Source organism: Perca flavescens, chromosome 16 (genome assembly GCF_004354835.1).
Source record: "Perca flavescens isolate YP-PL-M2 chromosome 16, PFLA_1.0, whole genome shotgun sequence".
NCBI lineage: Eukaryota > Metazoa > Chordata > Actinopteri > Perciformes > Percidae > Perca > Perca flavescens.
Genome location: NC_041346.1, coordinates 2,828,616 through 2,850,435, shown reverse-complemented (window position 1 = coordinate 2,850,435; position 21,820 = coordinate 2,828,616). Strand labels below are relative to the sequence as shown.

At 42.1% G+C, this 21,820-nt stretch overlaps 1 protein-coding gene across 1 annotated transcript; it reads right to left on the bottom strand.

Annotated features, from left to right (window-relative positions):
* Nucleotides 1-17,929: 17,929 nt before the first annotated feature.
* Nucleotides 17,930-21,820, bottom strand: LOC114570749 (lysozyme C). The gene is made up of 4 exons (XM_028601270.1): nt 21,406-21,820; nt 19,225-19,383; nt 18,318-18,396; nt 17,930-18,234 (listed from the first exon to the last, which is right to left on the bottom strand). Exons 1-4 carry the CDS (start codon nt 21,707-21,709, stop codon nt 18,168-18,170), a joined length of 609 nt encoding a protein of 202 aa, XP_028457071.1. The 5' UTR covers nt 21,710-21,820; the 3' UTR covers nt 17,930-18,167.

Here is a 21,820-nt window from a genome sequence, read left to right as displayed (position 1 = left end):
ATCACTTCCTCGGCTGCCTAAACCTCAGTTTGTCTCAGTTTACATGCAAATGTGCAAACAAAGTTTTCCAAAATCTCCACTCTGGCCGGAATTTTTAGAAGGATACGTTTTCAGAGGCGACTTCTCCTTTTGCGTGTAAACGAAGGGCACAAATAAATGGAAATGTCTCCCTTTTTCAAAATAGCCAAGTACATGTAAACAGGGCCTCAGTCGCAAAGCTCTGAACTGTATTCTGTCTAGTTTTTCTAAAATACTATAAAGATCTAGCAGTGAGTGTTTAGCTGCTCCCCATTGATAACCAGAAACAGACCTCATGAGAGTACCTTTTTTGCATTTTGTTTCAACCTGTTTAACATGATTCCTCCATACACATTTCTCATAAAGCCACAATCCAAGATACTTTAACTCTTTCACTCTTACCATATTTTGTCCATACAATGTAAGCTGGGCATTATTAATCCTTCTCTTTATGGTAAAGAACATATAGCATGACTTTGAAACCGACATCTTAAATCCCCAATCATATGACCATCTTTCAACTTCTAATATAGCACTGTGTATTCTATTATTACTCTCCTGTGGAACCAGCTCCCAATCTGAGTTTGGGGGGCAGACACCATCACCACTTTTAAGAGTAAACTTAAAACTCTCCTTCGATAAAGCCTATAGTTAGGGAGTGAGGAGTTGCAGCGTTCGACTATACCGGCGAGGAGCATGTGTAGCCACAGTCATGGCGCACCCCCACCCTATCTCTGCTTCTCCCCATAGAAAGCTTACGTATACTTAGGGAGTAAGGAGTCGCAGCGTTAGCCTAGACCGGCGGAGGAAGGTGTGTAGCCACAATCACAGACCACAGCCTCCCTATATCTCCTTCCCTGCAGCTCTTAGTTATGCGGTTATAGTTCTAGACTACCGGGGTACATCCTTTGACACACTGAGCTTCTCTCTCCTCTCTCTTTCCATCTGTTTGTATCCATGTCCCAGAAATACTTGTTACTAACCTAGCTCCGGGGAGCTTATTCCCTGGAGTCCTTATGTTCTTTTTCCGCCCAGCACGTTTCCTTGGATCATGATGGCACCTACATCATGGTGGCAGCTGTCGCAGTGGTCTTGCTCTACGCCCTGCTGTGCCCTATTCCACCCTGCTACGACTTCAACTTGCTATGTCCGGCCGATGCCCTGCCACGCCCTGTTATGCCCTGCTGTGCTCTACAACACCATGAACTATTACAACTACTACTTCTAGTCATTATTTTTATTGGGACTATTATCGCCACTGTTCATCACACCCCCAACCGGCACCGTCAGACACCGCCTACCAAGAGCCTGGGTCTGTCCGAGGTTTCTTCCTAAAAGGGAGTTTTTCCTTGCCACTGTCGCACTTAGGGCCGGGACACATCAGGCCGATTATCGGCCGTGGGACAGTCTGGCGAGGTCAGTGACTCGAATCTGTTCGGTGTGTCCCGTGCCGTCGTCCGTCTGGGGGGCTGTCGCGTTCATTTTGTTGATCTGAAATGAAGACAGATTCAGCAACTGCATGGCCTATTTCTTGCTTAAAATGTTTTCAGAAACATATTTCAGTGAACTATTTTAGTACAATATGAGATCGTATTCTGATCGGCCGACATGACAGTCTGGTTTGAATTTCCGGAGAAAACAAACCCATGTGACGCGTTCGTCCAATCAGCTGCCGGTTTTAATTTACAGATTAGCGCCGCCTGCTGTTATAGAGATGTATTACGTCTCGTCTCCTCTCGTCTTCTTGCTCTGTTCTGTGGCAGCTTTTTGGACCTCGGGGACGCGACTAATCATATCGACAGGGTTTTCTGTCAATGGTCGGCCGTTGACTATATGTGTCTACACCTTTACGCATTCATGCTTGCTCTTGGGGGAATCACTGGAATTGTTGGGACTCCTAAATTATAGAGTGTGGTCTAGACCTACTCTATCTGTAAAGTGTCCTGAGATAATTCCTGTTATGATTTGACACTATAAATAAAACTGAATTGAATTATTAGTCATGTCTAACGTTTTCCCCTTTTTTCCATATAGCTCCATCATCTGCATAAAGTAATGACCCAATATCTCTACCAACACTTATAAAAATATTGTTTATCATGATATTAAACAGAATAGGGCTTATAGCGCTACCTTGAGGAACACCATTTACATTACAAAAGTCATCCGACACAGCATCTCCAACTTTAACACGGAATGTTCGGTTAGACAGGAAGTCCAAAACCCAGTTATATAGCCTTCCGCCAATACCCATTTCATGCAAATTTATCAACAATCCTCTCCACATTGAATCATAAGCTTTCTCAATATCAAAATACACTATAGCCATGACCTCTTTCATACTAACCGCCTTTCCTGCCTCATTGCTAACTTTAACTAAAGCATCCACCGTAGATCTTCCTTTACGGAATCTACTTTGATATTTGTTCAACAGTCCCCTTTTGTCTAAATAATGTCCATCTACAGACAATTATCTTTTCCAACCATTTACACTTGTGCGATGTCAAGGCTATAGGCCTGTAGTTTCCTGCAATAGTCATTACTTTACCAGTTTTACCAAAAGGTAGTATCAAAGCACTTTTCCAATTATCAGGCAATTGTCTAAACATAGTTGATCTTGTCCAGGCCGGACCGGTTTTAGCCCTTTGGTTGCCCTAGGCGAGATTGAGTTTTAAATACTTCATTTCCTGCATTCTGGTGAATTTTTATGCACTTATTTTTGTTTACCTTTTTCTGAATCAATTTATACTGGAAATATCTATCTAAAGAGAAACATAGATTACAATCCAAATATAAAAACATAATGGAATATATTGCAGTAAGGCTCTCAGGCATTCTGTATTGCTTTCAACTATTTATTCTCCTGTGGATCAACTTTGCTAATTATTTCTGAGTCACAACACATGTAGCCTAAGCAACATTGACTTTTCCCACTTTTGCTTCTTTTGTTGAGGAAGTAACCTCCTTAAATGTGCATATTAAAATTATTCACCTGAATGATACATGAATTCATTTTAATGAATTAATAAACCCCTGGACTGTAATATTTCAGATGTGTGCACATTCAAAATACAGTATATCTCATCTGTGTACTCTGAGGTTTGGAGGATTCGTGATATTTTGAGAAAAATAAAGTGATAATAGGCTACAATAAGCTGTTACAAGAATAAAGTCACTATATTTTACAAAATAATCCACCTGCACCATAGTCTGCTGTGCATTAAGTGATATCTCTACTGATACGGTAGATCTCAGACCTTCTGACAGACACAGAGCCCCATTTGGGACGCTGATCTCTGAATGAGACAGTTTAGGGAAGTGGCTGTACGCTGCTCTACATCGGAGGTGGAAACACAAAACTACGCAGAAATAGGGACACATCGGCCGCAGCATGCCCACAGCAGAGCGCGTCCATGGAAGGTGCGCTGCAGCAGCTCCGTGTCTGTGCCGCTGCTCGTCTCTATTTCTACAGAGAGAGTGGACATAAGCGACACACAGGTCTGCTTCAGAGCTCCGTGTGTTTGAGTCTGACCCGTAGACTGGAAACATTGCGTAATGAAAGGTTTACAAGTAAACGTGTGGCTGAGGCGGCACCCTAGGATGATCATGTTTAATAAACACATTTTATTTCGCTTGTCATATTATTAATGGAAAGTAGACCTAAGGGCGATACGGCGCCCCCAACCCATTTGACGCCCTAGGCAATTGCCTAGGTCGCCTATGGCAATCGCCGGCCCTGTGTCCAGGAGCAGTATATCCACTTCCCTCCAGGACCATTTTTAACTCATGGAATGAAAAGTCCATATCGAGTGCCGACTCATCATTATCTTTTTTCTTTGTTACATCACTATTTGATCTTAAAATATCCTTTTTCCGTTGTTTATGTATTTCATCTAACTGACTCCCACTATGTAAACTTGCAAACTTCTTACCTAGTAGTACAGCTTTCTCCTTATTTGTAATTGCCAGGTATTCTCCATGAATCAATACTGGGATTTTAGCAGATTTTCTTATCCCACTCATCTTTTTGATCATTGCCCAAATGTCACCCAATTTAACCTCTCTACCAATGGAGCAGAATTGCCTACATGCATTCTTCTTAGATGACTTAATTATTTTCCGTGCCACAGCTCTCTTTCTTTGATAGTCAATCAGAGTATCTTGACTCAAATGTTTTCTTAAAATTTTGAATGCATGATTTAGGGCTTTTATAGCATTTTTAGGCAAGGCAAGGCCTTTGGTCCACCAAGGAACTACTTTCTTTTCCCCATTCACTGTGCCCTTCGGGATGCAGGTTGTTGCAGCACTAATAATCATGGAAGTCACTGCTACTGCGCAATTTACCTCACCCTCCATCAATATGCGTTCAGCATACTCAATACAAAGTTCTCTGAATTTTTCCCAGTTAGCATTAGGAAAACACCATCTCTCTATTACATAACCCTCCTGAACACACATATCAAAGTTCATGAAACACAATATTGGAAAGTGATCACTCCCTATAGTGGTATCATTCCTCACATTCCATTCACATAGATCACTCATATTTACAGAGACTAAAGTAAGATCTATACAGGAAACTGAATTTCTTGTAACATTAACCCTGGTACCTCTTCCATCATTAAGTCAATAAGTGAAGAACTACTCACCTCGAGTAGTTCTTTAACTACTTCTCATTAGTGTCTGTATGGTCACTTCCCCACAGAGAATTGTGAGCATTAAAGTCTCCACACCAAATTTCTCTTCTATCAACACTGTCCCAGATCTCATGGAAAATTTGCATTGACAAATTCTTGCACGAATTATAAAAATTGACCACTTTGATATAGCCTCTCGGACTACACAATTCTACTATTACACATTCATACAAATTTGGAACAGTCACTCTCCTATATGCTAAAGTATCCTAAATAAATGTCACACATCCTCCACACCTTGTTTTACAATTCTGTCACATCTAACCAAACTGTAACCTGGTAGGACAAAATCCAAATGTGGTCTCAACCAAGATTCTTGTATACACACATCAGGCCTAACTTCCATATCTGTTACAACCTTCTTGAACTCTTGTCCATTTGCAATCAAACTTCTGGCATTCCAGTGTAGGATGTGAAATACCATAACAAGGCTAGTTACCTTGAGACATTCCATCATAATTAGTCAGTGTTCAACATCCCATGAATCAGTTCAGCTGTAACTTCCGTGATCCCCAGTATTTCTATGGCTGCCTCTACAATTGTCTTGATTCTATCACTTTTTTTCTTTTGCTGTATTGCCACATTTACAGTCTTACAGATGAAAGCAACAAAGTTTCTTCAATAATCTCCTTCATCCATGGATTTATTTCAGATTCCCTCTGACTTGACGGTGGAGATAAAACCTCAGACATTCGGCTATTCGCCGACTCTTTGGCTCTAGTTACTAATTGTGAAGCGCTGGGTCTGCACAGTTCACTTTCCTTCCCTTTTCTTGCTGCATCAGCATAAGAAACCTCATTAGTCAATTTATATTTATATACCTCTCTAGCTTGCCTTTGAACAGGGCATCCTCCAAAAGCAGCGCTATGTTCACCGCCACCATTGCAGCATTTTACTTTCGTATCCTGACCACATTTACCATATTCATGGTTACCTCCACATCTAGCACATTGTTGTTTTCCTTTACATTGTCCAGCATTGGGTCCCATTCGTTGACACTTGAAACATCTAAACGGCGCTGGGATAAACACATTCTTACACTTTGGCATAACTTTTTCAAACTCAAGGACTACTGATAGGCTACTACTACTACTAATAGACTACTGATCAGTTTTCAGCCTTTTTCTTTGTGATAGCAGTCACATGGCTTTCACCACCTGCCCTCCTTTTACTTCCTGAATTATCTCCTCCATTGTCATTGCCAAAGGTACATCAGAAATAATACCTCTAAGCTTTGTTGCATTCCCTGGGATATGAGCACTGATCAGAGATGGGGACTTGAGTCTGAGACTCGGACTCGAGTCGCACTTAAGTCGCACAAACAGCTGACTTCAGACTTGACTCGGACTCGACCCAAAAGACTTCAGACTTGACTTGCGACTCGACCCAAAAGACTTCAGACTTGACTCGGACTTGAGCTTCGAGACTCGTCAACAACCTGTTTTCATGCAATTATTGCTTTTTAAATCTAAATATATTTATGTATTTCTATTTTTTTTTATTGGCGCATATACGGTGAAACGTATGACGAGCTGTATGTCCCCTGCCCTTTGCCATAATGTGCAACGTAACGCATCCGCCTATGTGCGCACACTCACATATCAAAAAATGCATTGCCGATGGCGACACCAAGTCCTCCCGGAGTTGTGCCTTTTGTCATTAGTTTTGCTTTCAATAACTTTGTAAACAGCGGCAGTAAGCCAACAGCTGCATGCAAAGTGTGTGGCACCAAGATGCCTGATCAACAACGTCGGACTTCATCAGGCATCTTAAAACGCACCTAAATAGGTCAGTCACTCACACACTAATGTGAAAGAGATGTTACATTTAGCATATATCGTCACAGGTAACAAGCTAACTATCGCAAAGCTAATGCTGGGAACAGGCAAATAGTATCTTATAGTTAGTAGTCGCCGAGGCTAAGAAATCCATGGCGCACAGGAGGCAGGACGCACGGATCCATCTCCCCAGGAACAACACTGTGTCGGGTGGGCAAACTCATGTAATGCGTAATTGATCCCGTGGATGATTTGTAGGCTATTAAGTGTACAAGGTGTAGCCGGTCCACCAAACACTGTCTTGACTGTCTTAATTCTGCACATATTTATGTTACTGTATTTACTATTTCATTATTTCATCCATGCGTGGCGCAGCGGATCCGTCCCCTGCCGTGAAGCAAAACTGTCACATTAAATCACTTCTTTTTTTCTCATTTACAATATCTCTTACTAAAAGGCCTAACCTCTCCTCTGAGTCGGATCTCCCTCGCGCTGGACTCAGTTTCACTGAGCGTACTAACACTTAGAAAATAAATGGCATTACATCAATGAGTTCAAACTGCTTATTGTGCGTAATTTAGACTGACACTGAGATGCATGTTGTTCTGTAACTGGTGTGGCGCTGCCACTTTTATCTTGATTTCCACTTCGACATTAGACATTGTTTTAAGTGAAAGAGACGTTACATTTAGCATATATCATCACAGGTAACAAACTAACCATCGCAAAGTGTTGTGCTAATGCTGGGAACAGGCACATTGACCTACATTGAACGGAGAGCCACTTGTGTGTGTTGTGACTTCAGCGTGTTGGTTCTGGTAGGCTGTTGTGCCTGCATGGGATTGCTGTGGCTATTGACGTTTTGGCTACGTTGGATTCATACTGTGATTTGCATCTGACTGTATGCACAAAATTAGTGGATCAAGGGCTGGTTCAACTTCTCCTGAAGAGGAGAAAAGAAAAAGTATTCTGACTGAAAAGGCTCTGGCAAGCAAGATTGAGTCCATTCAGAACCAACGTAAAAAGGAAGTGAACAAATCAAAGGGCCAGATACGGTCTCTCAAAGAGCTTATGAGAGATGATAAAAATGCTTCACAAGTTAAGGCACAATTTGATGTTCTGCTGCAATTGTCTGAAAATGCTACATTGCACTGCATAGCACAAATCTCAGATGTTTTTAATCCCATCTGATGAATGTGAACAACAAAATGTATGGTTCACCAGCATCACTGAATACAATCAGGGATTTATTGAGGATGTTAAAGTGTGGATTCCAAAACCTGGCAAGCCTCTTTCAGGGCTAACTCATGATGTTGAGTGTCACCAGGAAGCTCTGTCAGTTAAAGAAAGTGGGGTTCATAAGGATGTGAAAAAAGGACAATAGAATCCATCTTCTCAACATGACCCAGATGACATATTGCCATCTGACAGCATATCAAACCTAAGCAGCAACAAACAAGGTTCAAAATCAAATGCTTCCAGCACCTCATCTGCATGTCTAAGAGCAGAGGCTGAAACGGCTGCTTTGCTTGCCCGTCAAGGGTTGCTAAAAGAAAAGCATGCTCTTGAGGAACAGGAAGTGAAATTAAGAAAACGAAAAGAACAACTTCAGTTTGAAACCGATATAGCCGCATCAGTGGCAAAGGCAAAAGTTCTAAGGACCTCTGGATCTGGTGTGCAGAGTGCTGCTTCTCAGCGATCTAATGGTATGGAATCATACTTTAAGAAAAATGAAAACAATTTTTTTTTATTTTTATTTTTATTTTATTTTTTTTTTAACATTGATGCAGATACTTTGTTCCACATAAACTTGAAAAGGATGAAAAAGGAAAATCGGCAAGTGGAAATGCTGTTTTACACCTTGGAATGCCAAAACAGGCAGATATTACCAATTATCTCCAGCAGAGGCCCATAGAGCCTATGAGAAAGAGCACAGTTCTAAATACTGGTACTACAGCGCCTCCAGTGTCTCATCACAGAGATGTCCATACACGCTTTTCCCCAAATACTAACAGTGACCAAAACCACATGTTGTCTAAAATGGAAAACCAGAATAAGATAACAGCAATGATGGTGCATCAGCAATGTCTTGCATCATTGCCTAAGAGAGAGATCACAATATTTGATGGGGACCCTCTACAGTACCATGCTTTCATGCGGACCTTTGAACAAGTGGTTGAGGAAAAGACTGACAACGCTGAAGATTGCCTTCATTTTTTGGAACAGTACACCAGGGGGCAACCACAACAACTTGTCAGAAGCTGCCAACACATGACTGGTTCAGGCTATGCAAATGCAAATACTTTACTGCAAGAACACTTTGGAAATGAGCACATGATTGCATCTGCCTACTTGGATAAGGTCTCTTCATGGCCAACAATAAAATCTGAAGATGGAAGGGCTTTACAGGCATACAGTCTGTTCTTGCGTGGATGTTGCAACGCCATGGAGGAGGTGCATAGTCTCTGTGAATTGAATACTCCTGCCAATATGATCACTGTGATTTAAAGATTGCCCTACAAACTGAGAGATAAGTGGCGAACAGTGTCATGTGACATCCAGGAAAGGCAACGCCGGAGAGCTGTGTTGATTGATATTGTGACTTTTATGGAGTGTCAAGTGAAAATATTAACAGATCCTGTGTTTGGAAACCTACATGATGCTCCAATGTTGGTGTCAAGTAAAGAAGGCAGCAGGATAAAGCCATCCCGTTTTAGATCTACAGGACATAGCTTTGCCACTGCTGCTACTACATTTGAAAAAACATTAACAGAACACAAGGTTAAAGATGGATACTCTCCTGAAAAGACTTGCTTGACACATGCTGGAGTTTTGTACTCTACTGGATAAGAGCGCTCAAAGTGAGAAGATTTCCTAAAAAAGAATGGAGTTTGTTTTGGCTGTCTGTGTATTGGTCACATCAGTAAGGAGTGTAGGAAACGTCTCTCTTGCAAAACATGGGGCTTTAGACACCCTAGTGTGCTTCATATTCATTGTGCGGACAAGGGAGCACATGCGGATAAAGGCAGGAGTAATTCAGAGAGTGCAATGGGATGTTCTTTGGTTGCAGTCCAAACCAGTGGTCTTACTGGGGCCGGTGAACAAGACTTTAAACTCGCCATCGTACCAGTCGAGGTCAAAGGACCGTGGAAACATATGCCTTTTTGGACCAGGGCAGTTCAGCATCCTTCTGCACAATGGGTCTGATGGATAGACTGAATCTCTCTGGGAGAAAAACAAGGATTCTTTTGCGCACCATGGGCCAAGAGAGAATTGTGGACAGTAGTATTGTCTCAGACTTGGAAGTGGCTGGATTAGACGGTGGCTGGTACTGTGAAATGCCAGATATCTTTACACAAAGCAAGATGCCTGTGAATAGGAGTAACATCCCACGACAGAAAGATCTGCATAAATGGCCTCATTTGAAACATGTGTACTTACCTGAGATAGATGCAGATGTGGAGCTTTTGATAGGCATGAATGTGCCCAGAGCTTTGGAACCACTTGAAGTCAGCCGGAGTGTGGATGAAGGGCAGTATGCCATCAAGACTATGCTTGGTTGGACGGTAAATGGACCACTTGGTGGAGAATGTTCTGATGGACCTGTTTATCAGTCTGCAGTTACCATCAACAGAATTTCTGCTGTGATGCTTGATGAACTCTGGAAACAACAGTTCAAGACAGACTTTCCAGAATGCAGTCAGGAAGAACAGCCAGGACTTTCAAGGGAAGACTGCAAGTTCTTGGAAATGGCTAACGATACTGTGAAACTAGTGGATGGCCATTACAGTATTGCTTTACCCCTAAAAGGACAGAACGATAAGCATGCCTAACAACCGTAAGATTGTAGAACGCATCCTTAATCTGAAGAAAAGGTTTATCAGAGATGCATTATTTCACCAGGATTACACTGCTTTTATGGATAAACTTGTATCCAGTGGATATGCAGAGAAAGTGCCAACCACAGATCTTGAACGTAGCGACAGAAAGGTTTGGTATATCCCACACCATGGTGTATACCATCCAAAGAAAGGAAAGATCAGAGTTGTCTTTGATTGTGCCGCATCATTTCGAGGCGTATCACTCAATGCACAACTCCTGAATGGTCCTGATTTGACTAGCACATTGATTGGAGTCCTGACCAGGTTCAGGAAAGAGCCTGTTGTTCTGATGTCTGACATTGAGGCAATGTTTCACCAAGTTCAAGTTCCAGAGGAGGACGCAGACCTGTTGAGATTTCTTTGGTGGTCCAGTGGAGACTTCAGTCAGCGTATGGAGGAGTACAGAATGGTTGTCCATTTGTTTGGGGCAACTTCTTCTCCAAGCTGTGCTAACTTTGCTCTCCGAAGGTGCGCAGAGGACAACACAGACTTCTTCAGCCAGCAAGTGTTTGAGACCGTCATGCACAGTTTTTATGTGGATGACTGCCTTGCCTCTGTGGCCTCAGAACAGGATGCTATGTCCCTCTATAAAGACCTTAAAACCATCTGTGCTAAAGGGGGCTTTCATCTAACAAAATGGATAAGCAACAGTCACAATGTGTTGGCTTCAATACCTGAGGAAGAGCAAACAAAGGAGGTCAAAGACCTGGATTTAGACCATGACTCATTACCGGTTGAGAGAGCTCTGGGAGTGAGTTGGTGCATCCAGTCTGATACCTTTAAGTTCAGCATAACAATTCAGGAGAGACCATTGAACTGCAGAGGGATCCTTTCAACTGTCAGCTCTTTCTATGACCCTCTGGGGATCCTAGCTCCAGTGGTTTTTACAGCTAAAAGGATTCTGCAGGACCTGTGCCGGGACCGGCTAGGATGGGATGACTGTTTGAATAAACAGCACGTTCCTGGCAAATCATTTTAACTATGATAATAATGACATGAATATACAACATAGCATATATGAAATAAATATATATATAATAAATAAATAAATATATATATATAAATAATTTTATTATAATAATAATGGCCCAGGTTGACCAATAACCTAACCCGTGACAGACCTGTCAACCAATCACGAGAGATTTTTCTTGTTTAAAAGTAGTGGTTTCATAGTGAGCGAGGAAATTCCAGCCAGGCCAGAAGTTCTCTGGCCAGGTGACTATTCATATTCTAATTAGATCCATTAACACCTCCGCGGGGGCTCTCCATATACGTCATGGTTTGTTTCCGACAATATATTCAAAGTTCCCTTGCTGAAGCTGCGGCGAGGAGCTGTGGTCTTAGGGTCTTAGGTGCCTCAAGGGGCGGTAACCCACGAAAACCGTGGTGGACAACGGTGGTCAGGGAAGCCGTCCGACTGAAGGAGTCTTTCCGGAATATGTTATCCCAGAGGACTCCGGAGGCGGTTGCAGGGAACCGAAGGGCCCGAAGGGCTGCAGCCTCTGCCGTGAAAGAGGCAAAGCAGCGGGTGTGGGAGAAGTTTGGAGAAGACATGGAGAAGGACTTTCGGTCGGCACCAAGGTGCTTCCGGAAAACTGTTCGCCACCTCAGGAGGGGGGGAGCGGGGAACCATCCAAGCTGTGTACAGTAAGGATGGGACACTGTTGACCTCAACTGAGGAGGTAATAGGGCGGTGGAAGGAGCACTTTGAGGAACTCCTGAATCCGACTAATACGCCCTCTATGTTAGAGGCAGAGCTGGAGGATGATGGGGGATCATTGTCAATTTCCCAGGCGGAGGTCACTGATGTAGTCAAACAACAAACAAAAAGCCCCAGGGATTGATGAGATCCGTCCAGAAATGCTCAAGGCTCTGGGTGTGGAGGGGCTGTTCTGGTTGACATGCCTCTTCAACATTGCGTAGAAGTCTGGGACGGTGCCAAAGGAGTGGCAGACCGGGGTGGTGGTTCCCCTTTTTAAAAAGGGGTACCAGAGGGTGTGTGCCAATTACAGGGGTATCACACTTCTCAGTCTCCCTGGTAAAGTCTACTCCAAGGTGCTGGAAAGGAGGGTTCGGCCGATAGTCGAACCTCGGGTTGAGGAGGAACAATGCGGATTCCGTCCTGGTCGTGGAACAATGGACCAGATCTTTACTCTCGCAAGGATCCTGGAGGGAGCCTGGGAGTATGCCCAACCGGTCTACATGTGTTTTGTGGATCTGGAAAAGGCGTATGACCGGGTCCCCCGGGAGACACTGTGGGAGGTGCTGCGGGAGTATAGGGTGAGGGGGTCTCTTCTCAGGGCCATCCAATCTCTGTACAACCAAAGCGAGAGCTATGTCCGGGTTCTCTCATTGCTGCTCTTTGCAGACGATGTGGTCCTGATGGCATCATCGGCACTCACTAGATCGGTTTGCAGCCGAGTGTGAAGCAGTTGGGATGAGGATCAGCACCTCTAAATCTGAGGCCATGGTTCTCAGCAGGAAACCGATGGAGTGCCTACTCCAGGTAGGGAATGAGTCCTTACCCCAAGTGAAGGAGTTCAAGTACCTTGGGGTTTTGTTCGCGAGTGAGGGGACAATAGAGCGGGAGGTTGGTCGGAGAATTGGCGCAGTGGGTGCGGTATTACATTCAATTTATCGCACCGTTGTGACGAAAAGAGAGCTGAGCCAGAAGGCAAAGCTCTCGATCTACCGGTCAGTTTTCGTTCCTACCCTCACCTATGGTCATGAAGGCTGGGTCATGACCGAAAGAACGAGATCCAGGGTACAAGCGGCCGAAATGGGTTTCCTCAGGAGGGTGGCTGGCGTCTCCCTTAGAGATAGGGTGAGAAGCTCAGTCATCCGTGAAGAGCTCGGAGTAGAGCCGCTGCTCCTTCGCGTCGAAAGGAGCCAGTTGAGGTGGTTCGGGCATCTGGTAAGGATGCCCCCTGGGCGCCTCCCTAGGGAGGTGTTCCAGGCACGTCCAGCTGGGAGGAGGCCTCGGGGAAGACCCAGGACTAGGTGGAGGGATTATATCTCCAACCTGGCCTGGGAACGCCTCGGGATCCCCCAGTCGGAGCTGGTTAATGTTGCTCGGGAAAGGGAAGTTTGGGGTCCCCTGCTGGAGCTGCTCCCCCCGCGACCCGATACCGGATAAGCGGACGAAGATGGATGGATGGAATTAGGGGCCGGAATGTAAGAGCCAGGTATAGTTCCATTATTTTGAAAGGATATTTTTTGGTAATTAAGGCACCTGGTGGGGGCGGAGAAAGTAAGGTAGTATTATCTGTTCACCTGTTCTGCTTGGGGAACGAGGAGAGGGGGTGAAAGGGGGAAGTCATATTTTTGCTGACCGCTGTTTTCATGCATGTTTTTACGTCTTTCTATGCCGCTGATGACCTCAAGTAACAATTGTGTATGCCAGTAACACAATTATGGTATGTTGGAAGCTGAACCTTGTTTGTGTTATCGCAAAATTAAATTGTGAACTTTAAGCGCGTCTGGCAAGTTGTTATTCCCCTGCTCAGCCTCTCGGTGGACGAAATAAAGTGTCAGATTGCCGCCTACATCAATCAATCAATCAAAATTTATTTGTATAGCGCTTTACAACAACCAGCAGGTATCTGGTTGTATGTAATGCTTTACATCAGGAACTAAGAATAGAACAACATATCTTGCAATAAGAAGAATGAAACGTAGAAAACAGTAGAATCATAAAAAGGTTATAAACAGGAAGAGGAAATTGTCACACTACTACTGCGTATTAAAAGCCAGTCTAAGCAGGTAGGTTTTGAGTTTAGACCTGAAAAGAGCAACATCTTTAGTTGTGCGAATATCAAGGGGTAACTTTTTCCAGAGTCTCGGGGCAGCAACCGCAAAAGCCTGATCACCCCATCGTTTGTACCTTGACCTTGGCACTTCTAAAACCAGTTGGTTAGAAGACCGCAAGGACCGACTGTGCTCAAGCAAGGTTAAAATCTCGGATAAGTACTCCGGGGCCAGGCCATTAAGGGCCTTAAAAACAAATAATAAAATCTTAAAATCTATTCTAAAACGCACAGGGAGCCAATGTAGGGTGTAAAGAACGGGAGTGATGTGTGCACGTCTAGATGTATTTGTTAAAAACCGAGCAGCAGCATTTTGCACAAGTTGAAGGCGTGAGATGGAGGTTTGATTCAAACCAACATAGAGAGCATTACAGTAATCCAACCTTGAACTAATAAAAGCATGGATCGCCTTTTCTAGATCATGCCTGTTAAGGAATGGCCTAACTTTAGCTAGGAGACGGAGCTGGAAAAAGCTCATTCTAACAACATTGCTGATTTGTTTGTCAAATTTCATGTTGCATTCAAAAGTAACCCCCAAATTTCTGACAGCTGGCTTAAAGTATGAAGCCAGTGCTCCCAAACTCAAAGATGGACCGTTTGTCGTGGCTGAAGTACTGAAGATGATACACTCTGTTTTATCTTCGTTCAGGTTAAGAAAGTTTTTTGACAGCCACAACTTAATATCATTAATACAATTAAGCAGGGAGTGTAGTGCGACACTGTCATTCGGTTTCATAGGAAAATAAATGTCCAAATCATCTGCATAACAATAGGTTGTGCTTTCCTATCATAGCCCCCAACGGCAAAACATATAAAGAAAACAGGATTGGGCCGAGAATTGAACCCTGGGGTACCCCACAAGAGAGAGGAGCGGTTGACGAGGAGCACCAATCATGACAGAGAAGCTTCTATTCGCCAAATAGGAGCTAAACCACTGAAGTGCCGAGCCTCGGATGCCTACGTACTGATCAAGGCGAGAGAGGAGGACTGCATGGTCCACCGTATCAAACGCCGCTGTGAGGTCCAATAGCACTAAAATAGTAGGATTCCCGGCATCTACAGACAGGGCAATATCATTGTGCACTCTAAGCAGTGCAGACTCAGTACTGTGAAGTGATCTGAAACCAGACTGAAATTTTTCAAGCACAGAGTTCATTTGCAAAAAGGCTTGTAACTGTATAAAACCTTTGACAGAAAAGGCAGATGAGAGACTGGTCTGAAATTAGACAGCACTGTAGGGTCAAGATTAGGTTTCTTAAGTAGGGGCCTGACCACAGCATGTTTAAAGGCAGCTGGGACAGAACCTAATCTAAGACAAGAATTAAAAAAAGTGAGTAGATTCGGCCCAATGGTGTCATTAAAAACCTCCTTCACTATCCTGGCGGGAACAATGTCTAACGGACAGTGGGTAGGTTTCATGTGTTGCACTCTCAGAAAGCAATGTCAGAGAAACTGGCTGAAATTCCTCAAACACAGCAGAATGCATAGGAGCAGCAGGTACAAACACATTAAAATTAACACTGGCGTATTGCCTGACAGATATATATTTCCTTCCCTTTTTAAGTTTAGTGTGTTTTTTTTCGGTTACACTTTACTTGAAAGTATCTACATAAGAGTGACATGACACTGTCATGAATGTGTCATAAACATTATAAAGAAGTCATAAATGTTTATGACATAACACTTCTTTTAGTAAGTGTCATTCGGATTTTGTCATAAGTTATGGTTAGAGTTAGGGTTCATGTGTCATGATTGTGTTGTGTTCATGACAGTGTCATGTCACTCTTATGTAGATACCTTACAAGTAAAGTGTTAGAGTTTTTTCTGTTTACTCGCCAGTGAACTTGATTTAAAAACATAAGTAAAGTTTAATTACCTTAAAGCTGAATGTAACCCGCCTAAAAAGGGTTAACCAGTTAATTGTATCCAGTTATTATCATTATTTATCCATACTTTACGTTTATGAGTGATGGGGGGTTTTATTTTGAAAAATAAATTTTATTTTATGGGAAACCGGAAGTAGCGCGCTAAAATACTTCCGTTAGCGGACATCGCTAGAAACAGATGGAGCACTGCTTCGGGTTCTCACACGAGTTAAAAAAGATTGAGAAGAAAAGGTATGAAGACCTGTTGTTTTGCTAACAGTTAAATATATTTAGTTCGTTATGTATACTTTGTTTTAGAAGTTGGAGAACCATCCAGAAATTGCTTTTATCTGTCCTGGATTCTCGTACTGGAAATCCTTTCTTGGTAAGCTAAAGTGTTCAATGATTGTGTGTGTGGAAAAACCACGAGGTGGACATGCTAGCTCCAGTTAGTGATTATTCAAACATTTTATGTTGTTTGAAGGAATGTAACATGATTAAAGACATTTATTTCATGGTTTAGGGAGAATTGTCAACTAATTTTACATTTATTACAAAAATATGCTCTTTTAACATTTTATTTTGTGGTATGTATGTGACTAAAGGTTAAAGTTACATACAGGAGAATATAAAATATCATTTTAAGCTATTTAAAGTGGTTAAATCAGCAAATGCTGAAGTTCATATACATGGTTTTCAATTAAAAAACTGTATTTCATTTATTTTGATTCAAAATCTAAAAAAATCCTATGTAAAAAGGGATTAAAATCAGAAAATAAAAGTTAATTAGTACAATGTGTTTTTATAATTACATTTCAATTGTACTGACATAAGGTTAAAATGGTATATTCTGACTTTAATAGTTAAAATAGCTATTGTTCTTCATGTGAACTACGATATGATATTTTCTGAACAGTGATATAATCTTGTACAATACTTCAAGAACTAGTTGATATCATAGATCCTGGACTGAACCTGTTCTATATATAGGTCAGGTCTTTTCATGAGGCGAGCAGAAGTCCCAGAAGCTCCAGTCCTTGAATCATACCAGGTGAACTATTGATCCATAGATGGCGAGCCTTCCAAGGAACAGTGAACCTCCACCACAGCGTTCCGGAAGCCTGTGGTAGGATTGTGTCAGTTGAACAAACCGGCACCAACGAGATTTTCCTTTTCGACTATTTATCCTTGACTATGACTATTCCCCTTTTGACTGACTCGAATTCTGGATTGAACTCTGGGATTCTTGAGGAAGAATCCCAAGGAACATGTTCAAAAAGAACATTTTATGTTATTCTAAATTTAATTTGGGCCCAAGTGTGCATACAATTGTTGTAAAGTGTTGAACTATTTTGTTGAACTAAAGAATTGACACATTTCAAAACGTTACACCTGTGTTGCTTGGTTATTACTGTATTTCTCAGCTCCTACGAACCTAGGGTGTACTTACAATGCCCTTGTTGGTCCTCATACAAAAGCAGTTTTGTATTCTCATTCTAAATCCCAGACTTTTTTTCTGTGAGGTTAAGGCTTAGGATTAACCCTAACTCTTAACTAAATAGCTTGTGTTGGCCTGAGGAGGGTGGTGCGCGTTTCTAGTATGTGATCAATGCGAGGCTTCTAAATAAAGCCACCTTAAATTAAATTAATTAAATTAAACCCAAGACTAAATAGAGTTTAACAGACTTTAAAATCTCGCTGAGAACTACAGGGAGGTGCCATGACAAAATATGGAAATAAAACTCCTAAAATTGTACATAAAAACAACAAAAAAAAGAAACCCTTTTTGGGCCCTTTGCAAATTGGCAAGATGTTGATGAACTGGTGAACAGAATATAAGTGATGCATTAAGTTTATTTTTTATTGTTTCATTAGTTGCTTTTGATAACATAATTCAACTCAAATCCCTCAAAACACTTGTTTTCACTGATTAGATAGTAGTTACATAATGTATAATTAGGAACTTAATACATTTAAGTAAAGTTTTGAATTGTCTTCTTTTAAAAGAGACTTCCGTAGCTTCAGTAACTGTGATTTACTCCTGTCGGATCAAACATACAAATAGAAATAATTCCATCCTATGCAGCTGAAGATGGGAGAATATTCTGGTTCCATTAGTTGATTAAAGGCCACATCCTGCCACGTAGGAGCTCAGGTTGCGGTTCTTGCAGTGATTACGCCAGGCCACCCTGAAACCAGACAGAGGGACATCACCCATCTCTCCACATGTGAAGGTTTGTGAACACATAACAGTCACATCATCAGATCTTACCAGGCTCCGATGCCATTGGGATCCCTAACGACACGCTTGGCACAATTGATTGCCACTCCGACATTGTCGGTCAGAAGCTCTGTGAAAAAATAAGAAAAAATCTGCATTTGAACAGTAAAAGTGGACATTAAAGTGATGGTTCTGAGTAATTCGGAGCAGGCAAGTGTTCATAAACTTCTGGTGTACTTACAAACTTTCCAATCCATCGTTTTATGAGTGCATAACCTATTTGTACTACTGTAGACATTTGGTATCATTTCGGGCATTATTAGTTTGGTAACTTACGAGATACAAACGTGGGTCCATTAGCCCCTGCGCTAAGCTATTCAGCTGATAAAGCTACTCTATGCTAACTCTCCCAATGTTCGACCCAGGTAAAAAAAGCTTCTGGGGGGGTGTTTGGGTCATGGTGCAAAGGACCCTAGGGTGAAATTACTCCGAACCATCACTTTAATGTGGAAGTACAGCATGTGGTACACAGTGAGTGAACAATAGAGCCTCTCAAAAGCTCAGTAATATTAGCTTCACTTGGTAAGTGAACTTCATTTATAAAGTTCTTTTTACAATTTTTTTTTTGTGTGCACTTTACAATTTGCCTCTCATTCACCTATCGACAGTCCTTTCCTCGAGATAGACAACAACCTCCACTTAAATGATGGGGAAGCAGTGTAGTGAGAAGTGAAGTCTACATACTTCACTTCTCACGTGAGACCTGAAACAATCCCTCCTAATCCTAGTGGAATTTACAACCTTGCACACCCAATAACGTCTGGCTACGATGCATGGCATTAACCTAACCATCGTAAAGAATTGGGTGGCAATATGAACATAAACATGGCAACTAATAGAATAGGAGGAAAATGTCCCTGTGTAGTTAAGGTTTTGGGTGTGGTTGTTCATCACTGACCGCTGCAATTAATGTTGCATGCGTTCGATGTGCGGCCGCGGCCGTTGTTACACCACCAGCGGCTGTTGATCTGGAAGATGCCGTAGTCAGTGGATCCGTCTGTGTTGTGGTTGATGGCTGCGGTGTTGTAATTCGACTCCCACTTGCTCAGACAAACCCCTGCAGAGGTAACAAACCAGACCCCCTTATTAAAGATCAACATTGGGCAGTGAAACCCACAGACGTCCCCTGTCTGAAAGGTCAACGTTGGGCATCGAAACAAGCCAACTCCATGACAACTCGTCCGCTACTAAAGATTATGAGATGTGGTTGAAACCTTATGATTATTATCTTAAATGATGTTGTGTATTGTCCCAAACAGGTCTCTCTTGAGAATGAGACCCTGTGTCTCAATGAGATTACCTTTATTTTATTTTTTTTATGATCAATTTTTCATTATTTTTAACATACAATATACAGAACAAATAAATGCACTCGAACAAGAACCAAAAACCCTCTCCCACCCCCACCCTCTGCTGTCTTGAGAAGATAAAAAAATACAAAAAACTAGGACTGATGCCTGTGCTGCTGCGTTTTTCCATAGGTCTATAGTCGATGACCTGGCTTTGTTAATCCTTGCTGTAGAGAGCTCGAGCATAACTATGTCCAGGAAGTACGCCGACCACTGTTTTATACAAAGCAAGTGGGGGGGAGCCAGCTCTGAGCTATCATTTTCTTGGTTGCGGTTGAGCCGGCTAGCCAAATTTTCTTCTGTCTCCCAAGCGGGTGTAATTTAGAGTCGTTATTAATTAGCAAAACAATCGGGTCAGAACGTGCAATAGGGAGTAGGAATGACTTTAGAGACGTATCTCTTCTGAAGAGTCCAATATGTCTTATGGCATATGTTGAAGTGGATCTGCTGGTGACTTGGGTTCTTGGAACAGTGGGAAATGTTGTCCCAAACTGTCGCCCAATTAATTACGTTCCCCTCAGGGCTCAGCTCTCACTCCCATTTCTTTACTATTGCGAGTTCTCCTACAGATACTTGCATCAGTTTAGCATAAATCCTCGGCACTAATCCTCCCACAGGAGAATCAACAAGCCATTTAACGAATGGGTGCATCTCAAGACTGTTCCCCCATGGCACTCCGTAACATTTTAGGGCTGATCTTCAGCGAAGATAAAGGAAGAAGGATGTCCTATGGACCTCAAAGCTAGCTCTCAGGTCTTCAAAACATAACATACCTTCCTCATTGAATAGCTGGTCTAAAGTATAAATATGAGATTACCTTTTATAAAAAGGTTAAATAAAATATAATCTACCTACTCCATCTTGTTCGAAGCTAAAGTAAAACTTTTACACTCAATAAGCAGATTTTTTTTCAAATTAAAATCTGCAAAAAAGAAAACTAAAAACTAAGACTAAGCCGCATGGGTAGCTCATCTGGTAGATCTTGCGCCCAGTGTACAGAGGCTCAGTCTTTGCTGCAGCAGCTGCTGGATAAATTCCAACCTGTGGCCCTTTGTTGCATGTCATTCCCCCTCTCTACCCCCTTTAATGTCTAAGCTTTCCTATGAAAAAAGGCATAAAAAATGCCCCAAAAAAACTAAACTAAAGCTTGAGGTGAGCTATCTCTCACCATCTATCAACTATCAACTACATTTTTGTCAATTATTGTTGCATGGTGATGGGCGAGCGTTCGATGAAAAGATTGACACAACTCTTATTTCTGTACAGTAAATATGAAGCTACTGGCAGCAGCTGGCTAACTTAGCTTAGCACAAGCTTTAACACGTATCATGTTTAATTCGTACAAAAAACAAATAAGGAATACATAACATCTTATGAGATAACATAATGCAGCAAAAGTAACTTCTAATTGGATGTTTACTCTGATCGATTAAACAATTTAAGCAAGAGTCTGCTAATGGATTTACTTACTGTATCAAAATGAATGGAAAGCAATGGCTTACTTTAAAGGTGAAAAAAATACATTGAAATTTCTAACCTTACAATACATTGTTCGGTACAGCAAGCTTTTCAAATTTATGGCATACATAGAAAAGTATACATGACATTTAGTGAGTAGGATGGTATGGTCATTACAAATGTTTTGTTGCACTAGCATAATAAAGATGCATGTAAATGAGTAATATTTTCTGCTCCAGACAGTATCTGCAGACGGACAGGCTCATACTCACACTCAGCCAGGCTTATGCCGCGGTAGCCGTCCATCCCATAATTCTTCAGCACTCGGGCCCATTCACAGCGTGAGTAAACCCTGGCGTTTGCCACAGCCACGAAGAGCAGAAACACAAGAGACCTCATGATGGACTCTCTGCTGGAACGAATGGTTCCACAGCTGGTGCTAAATGTCCTTTTATAGTCTCTCAGCTCAGCTGACACCCCTGTGGCTGCTTTACTCAAACACGTACTCCTGGTTTTCTTTGAATTTCGTCCAATTCCAACAAACCTGTTGAAAGAGGCTGAAATTCCACCTTCCATTTAAACTTTGAGCAGCGGTTTGTTTTCAAGTGGAGTGTTATCAGTGTGATAAGAAAGATCAAAGTCAAGGACAAGGTGAAGCTCTGGCACAAATTTAACAGCAAAGGAAAA

Coding starts and splice junctions, on each gene's coding strand:
- LOC114570749 (XM_028601270.1), bottom strand. CDS start 21,709: ATGGAAGGTGGAATTTCAGCCTCTTTCAACAGGTTTGTTGGAATTGGA. Junction 18,397..19,224: donor ATGCAACATTAATTGCAGCG/GTCAGTGATGAA, acceptor ATTTTTTCACAG/AGCTTCTGACCGACAATGTC. Junction 18,235..18,317: donor CCCAATGGCATCGGAGCCTG/GTAAGATCTGAT, acceptor GTCTGGTTTCAG/GGTGGCCTGGCGTAATCACT.